At 40.9% G+C, this 5,980-nt stretch overlaps 1 protein-coding gene across 4 annotated transcripts in view; it reads right to left on the bottom strand.

Annotated features, from left to right (window-relative positions):
• ankrd11 (ankyrin repeat domain 11) overlaps positions 1–5,980 on the bottom strand; it is a 100,952-nt gene that overhangs the window by 22,235 nt on the left and 72,737 nt on the right. For 3 of the 4 annotated variants that reach the window (XM_020609324.1, XM_020609342.1, XM_020609332.1), the window contains one exon: positions 3,225–3,359. In XM_020609324.1, coding sequence (XP_020464980.1) covers positions 3,225–3,329 — 105 coding nt within the window. In that variant the 5' untranslated portion in view covers positions 3,330–3,359. Of the gene's footprint in view, positions 1–3,213; positions 3,360–5,980 lie in introns of those variants that run through there. The other variant, XM_020609351.1, reaches the window with a different exon arrangement.

Raw genomic sequence — 5,980 nt, 5'->3', positions numbered from 1 at the left:
CTGAGTTAAACAACATCAGGAATGCGTTAAATCACGTGATGAGCTGTAGACAGGAAGACTGATTCAAAAACAAATCTAACATGTTTGACCTCATGAAAGATATTTTGTGCCCTCCTGCAACTATTTTTCAAGCATTGTTCTGCCTGTCCTATACATCCAGCGCCAAGCAGCAGTTGAGGCAGAAATAAATCACTTTGCAGTCATTAGTTAATGCAGTTTAGCAAGGAAAAGGGAGAGCTTAGTTTGATGCAAGGGACCTCTGTAAACACGACAGAATCGTTGTCACATGAGACTGAGCTTGTACAGTGATCTAAATCATGTCGACAAAACGATTTATGATGTTACTCTGGACTGATGAGACCAAAGTGGAGCTGTTTGGTTGTACAACGCCGTGATTGTTGAACACCAAACACAGTATATTACCATAAACACCTCCAACCAATTGTCAAGCATGGTGGTGAAGGGGTGATGATTTGGGCTTATTTTGTAGTCACAGGACCTGGGAACGTTCCAGTCATTAAGATGATAGTGGATTCCACTTTATACTAGAATATTCTTGAGACAATGTGAGGTCATTTGTCCAGCAGCTTAAGCTGGGCCAAAACTGGGTCATGCAACAGGACAATATTCAAAGCACATCAGCAAATCGACAACTGAATGGCTAAAAAAAGAAAGAAAAAAAAAAAATCAGGGCATTAGAATGGCCACGTCAAAGTCCAGCCCTCAAATCCATTGAGATGCTGTGGCAAGGTTAAGAGAGCTGTGCATAAACAAACACCAGTGAACTGAAGCGAAGTTGTAGAGAAGAGTGCACCAGAATGTCTCTAACACGATGTGAGACTCAAACTCCTACAGAAAATGTTTACCTCAAGTTATTGTTGCTAAGGATGGTTCTACATGTTACTGAATTATAGGCTGTAATTTTACTTTTACTTTCCACCTGGTTTCTGAATGATGGTTTACTTTTGGGAAACAGTAACAACATACTGAAATCTGTTGTGTTTTTTGTTGTCATTTGAGAGTATTTAACATGACTGTATATTTTGCTGAAGAGAAAGTATATAAAGTTCAAATGAAACATTGGCCAACAGAAACAGACATGTATGAGCTAAATGTGGATCCCACAGCCTCCTCCTGCACTAAATGCTGTTCTCTGCCCTGACTCTTTCAGCCATTATTGGCTTTGAAATGCAAAACTTTTCCATGGAGTTTCCTACTAGATTCCTGGCCGCCCGGCCAAAGCTCAAAGACCCAGGCAGAGGGACGCGAGGCTAAGCTGACTCGGCTTTGTGGTCTATGGCTGCTGGAAACAAACACATTCCCAAATCTATGTGCTATCAAAAGAAGTAAATACTTATGTTTGTTCAAAGAGGTTTTTTTTGTTGTATTGTGAGCTGTTAATAATACTGACTTGCTTATTCTAGATAGCAACTTCAGTTAAAAGAAAACTGAAAAAGTCATACTAAGTAAAAAACATATTAAACTGTGAAGGAAAGTATTATAAAAAAAATCATCAAAGATGTAACAATGTTACATTCTCAGTGCTATTCATATTAGATCCATGGCAGATACTCACTATAGAACTAGGACTGTAAATGGATAAAAACATCAGTACACTCAGTGAAAAGGGAATTTCCACCACCAATGATTCAGTCCATTGTAAATCCCTGATGTATTTATGAGTATGCTCAATCCTAATGTCTAAAGAAATGCTCTGAAAACATGCAAAACAATGTGTAAAGATATAAAACAATAAAGGTGATTATCCTTATTATGTAAGCATACAAAAAATTAGTGTATTTTAGGATGAGGTCAAAATGTTTTTAATTACTATGCTTCACGTACAGTATTCTTAGGAGCTCATAATAGAGATGCAGGAGCAGGTCAGATGTAATGCACACACACTCGCTTTATCACACTTCATTTCACAGTCCTATCTTCAGTCCCCCACACATCTCTCTTTACCCTCAGGGCAGGTTTTTCATTATTTGTCGACTCTTTGAACTCCTCCCCCTGCCCTGCCCTAGTCACAAGACTATGATGTCATGGTACAGTAGAGACAAACAGTGTCAGCTACAGATAGCTGATCTGTCTTTTTTTTTTTTTTCTTTCTCCCTTCTCTTGGTCTGTCTCCCCACTTAATCACACAAAGGCTTCTGTGAGACAACACACAATTCACACAGGTATGATACACACATCTGTGCATGTGCAAAAGCTCCAGTTAATAGTTAAATGGGGCAACCAAGATGTGAGGAACCGAATGCTTTAAGAGAGGAATACAAAAACATACAGGAGTAAATGTAGCGCTAAAATGCACTGGCAGAAATGGTCAAAACAATAAAAGACTCATCTACACACCGGGCAGTTTTTTTTTTTTTTGCTGAATTGAATTTTAAAAAAAGCTTTGACAATTACAGACTTTCCACATATCTGCCTTAACAACACACCCAGTATGGTGGTCTTCTAGCAATGCCGGCTCTTTTCGTCTCACTCCATTTTCCACCCACCCCTGTGTGCTCCATTCCCTCCCTCCCTTCATGCCAGAGTCTGATGCAATCCTTTGCAGAGGGCTGTAAATCCATGCCTGCATAAGCTGTACCTCCTCTCTTTGCTCATGGTGCTGCTGTCAGTAGTTTAACAGTTGGCACACACCATGACATCATCAAACTGCGCCCAACACTTTGTTCCACTGCAAAACAACATGACTGCACCCATGTCAGATTAATGGGATGTTTATTGCATAGCTTGCTTTTCAAGACTGAATGTTTTAATTGCTTTCTACTACCTAATTTTCAACGAGACAAACACTGTTCATTAGTATCCAACAACCCATTAAACAATAATCCATTGCATAATTGTGCACTAAAATGATCCTGGTGAAGTTGGGAAATATTTACTAGAAATCTGTGTCCAGGTGGTCAACAGTCACTGGTAACACATCACACAAATGAGACTTAAAAAAAAAAAATACAAAAAAGGCCAAAGCAGTGAATCAATAGCAAGAACAGCATCACTGAAACTTGTACACATTCCAGTATCATGGTGAAAGACAGATACTTTCTGTTTAGGGCACTTGGCCTGAGTAACTGACGAACAGATGTAGCTGTACAGTGTTAGGTTTCAAGGACAACAGAAATTGAAAGTGGGATTATACAGTATGCTGTACATCAATATAAACTGGGCACTCTGTGTTTCTAGGGTTTTCAGTCTTACCTTCTTCCCACCTTGTTTTTCCACCATGTCGGTGTTGAGTGGGAAGTGGTCCAGCTGGGGGGTTTTAGAACCCCCACCTTTGGGCATCGTTCAGCTCTCCCCACGCCAAGCTTCATTCACGCTGCCATTGCATCGTCATCAACTGTCTGGAAGAAAGAGAACCAAAAAAAGAGCTGGTGTGAGAAGTTAGCACCTGGTTACTACGTTTCTTTGAAAACACATTTACACCCTGCCAGACAATGCAGCCATTAGCAGCAGATCAAGCAGTCTATTTTCAACCATTACACCCTGCTCTGCAGGAAGAGCATTTGAGAGGGAGGATCACAGACTGAGTTTGCAGCTGTGGCAGGAAAACAGATAATCTGTTCTCCAGCCTGAACCCTAAGAGCAAATGCTTCAAAGCATGTTTGATAATCTCTGGAGAAACTACTATTTCTTAAAACAACAGAGGTACACTAGTTAGATCAGCTATGACACAAGTTAGCCTAAGTACAGTGAGGAACAGAAGTATTTGAACACCCAGACCTCAATCCAATAGAACATCTTTGGAGGGAGCTTAAACTCCGCGCTGCTCAGCGACAGCCCCGAAACCTGACAGATCTAGAGGAGATCTGTGTGGAGGAGTGGGCCAAAATCCCTGTTGCAGTGTGTGCAAACCTGGTCAAGAACTACAGGAAACGTTTGACCTCTGTAATTGCAAACAAAGGTTTCTGTACCAAATATTAACACTGATTTTCTCAGGTGTTCAAATACTTATGTTCAGCAGTGCAAGACAAATAAATTCTTTAAAAATCATACAATGTGATTTCCTGAATTTTTTTTTTAATTCTGTCTCTCAGAGTGGGAATGCACCTACAATGTGAATTTCAGACCCCTCCATGATTTCTAAGTGGGAGAACTTGCAAAATCGCAGGGTGTTCAAATACTTCTGTTCCTCACTGTATTGGTGGACTGGAACTCCAGCGGTATGGCATACTAAGCAAGGAATGGGAATAGTTGAGGAATGTCATCAGGAACATGGCTGGCACGTCTCAACAAAAACCTAAACAGCTACTTGCCTCCATAGCTTGACACCCCTTGCAATTTTAGGCCCTACTGTGCCCTAATTCATAGCATTCTTACCATAGATATAGTTAAGAAGATAGATCATAACAACAACAGCAGCAACTACAAATCTACCTGGTATGAGTGACTGGTTTAATTATGAACTTATAAAACAAAGTTCTGTACAGTTTAATGTGCTTTATGTTCTCATTGTCTACTTTATCCTCTGTGCAAGTACACACCAACAATATGTGCATTACTATCCACGGCCTTCCTTCACAAAGAGAGGCCTTAAGCTTCACAGGCCAATAAATTCGTCATATATTCTATCCATCACTTCTCTCCTCCATGCACTCTCTTTTCTGAGTGTATCGAAGTATGATCATCCTTGTGACTGACTGAGTGAACAGATGAGACCATGGCTGCGTTATTTTTGCTCTACTCTGAGACACTGGCACTCCTATCTTCCCTGGCGCCACTTCCATCTCCCTGCCCCTCCCCCCAGCCCTCCTCCCTTTCCTCTGCAGTTATCCTATTCAAAGACTGCTATTTATATCCCTCCAATCAAGTCAGTCAAGTCAAGACAACTAGCCAGCCAACCAGAGAGGCACACAACAATAGAGGATGTACTGCTCCCCTTTTTACTGGTGTATGGAGGAAGACATAGTAAACCACAGCCCCTTTCCTCTCTCCTATGGCTCATTGTAACTCCCACTTCACTTCCAGACACTTACTTCAAGCTGCCCTAAACTCCCACCACCTCTTACCACACCAAACAAAGTAACAGAAAGGTTGCTACTCTCAGAAATAAACAAACCCTACAACAACATACACATACACACAAATTTGTTTTCATTCCTTGTGGGCAGTTAAATTCAATTCCTGGACACTTAACCTATCCTTATAGCAAGCCTTCACTCTAAAATTCTGTGATTTGCATGGAAGAGACCAGTGAGGAAGGCCGAGAGGGCAGAGTCCCCATACTGTGAGAGTGTAAACAGGCTTTCAGTCCCCACAACGTGAGTAATGCTGGCCATGTGCACACACTCCTCAAACTGGGTCAGCTGGGCTTCTAGAACAATAATCACTGTACTATTTTGGGACTACTATGAAGGGCGGTAACAGCAACAGAGCATTTCACTGACATGCGAAATACAGGAAAATGTTTGCAAGTTAACAGTCACACTGAGACACACATGGAGAAGAAACCCTGGTCAACCCACAAGCCCCTCTTTCCAATTCAGTCTCAATCAGAAAATATATAACATCTACTAAGAGTGTGTCTGGGTGGGTTTCACTCAGTTATTAAGTTTTGTTATCACTAAATACTTAATTGTAGATATGTAGATTTGTGTGTACATGAGTATGTTACATGTTTTAACCAGGGCTGTACATTGCAACATATATGTAGCACATGCTACAAGAAAACTGGTCAGTGCTACAAGTTATTTTAATTTCATCACACTGGTGCAATAAGAGACAGAACCGCATTCTGTATGTGAGAGAGGTGCATGGGTGTATGTGTGACGCCAATCAATGGCACATTGCTAAAGTACTGTATGTGGTAGCTGTAGTCCGTCATATGAATCTAAGTCTGCCTAGAGTCCACGTATTCAACATCAATTCCCCAGTATTGGTGGCATTTTCACAGCAAGTTGAACTATCAGTGAGTTGAAAGTGCTGTTGTATATTATTTTGACTGAGTTTGGAGTAACAAATGAGG

This window comes from Monopterus albus, unplaced genomic scaffold (assembly GCF_001952655.1).
Source record: "Monopterus albus unplaced genomic scaffold, M_albus_1.0 scaffold4.1, whole genome shotgun sequence".
Classification (NCBI taxonomy): domain Eukaryota; kingdom Metazoa; phylum Chordata; class Actinopteri; order Synbranchiformes; family Synbranchidae; genus Monopterus; species Monopterus albus.
The sequence above is the reverse complement of the archived record's forward strand: the minus strand, read 5'-3'. Positions and strand labels throughout refer to the sequence as shown.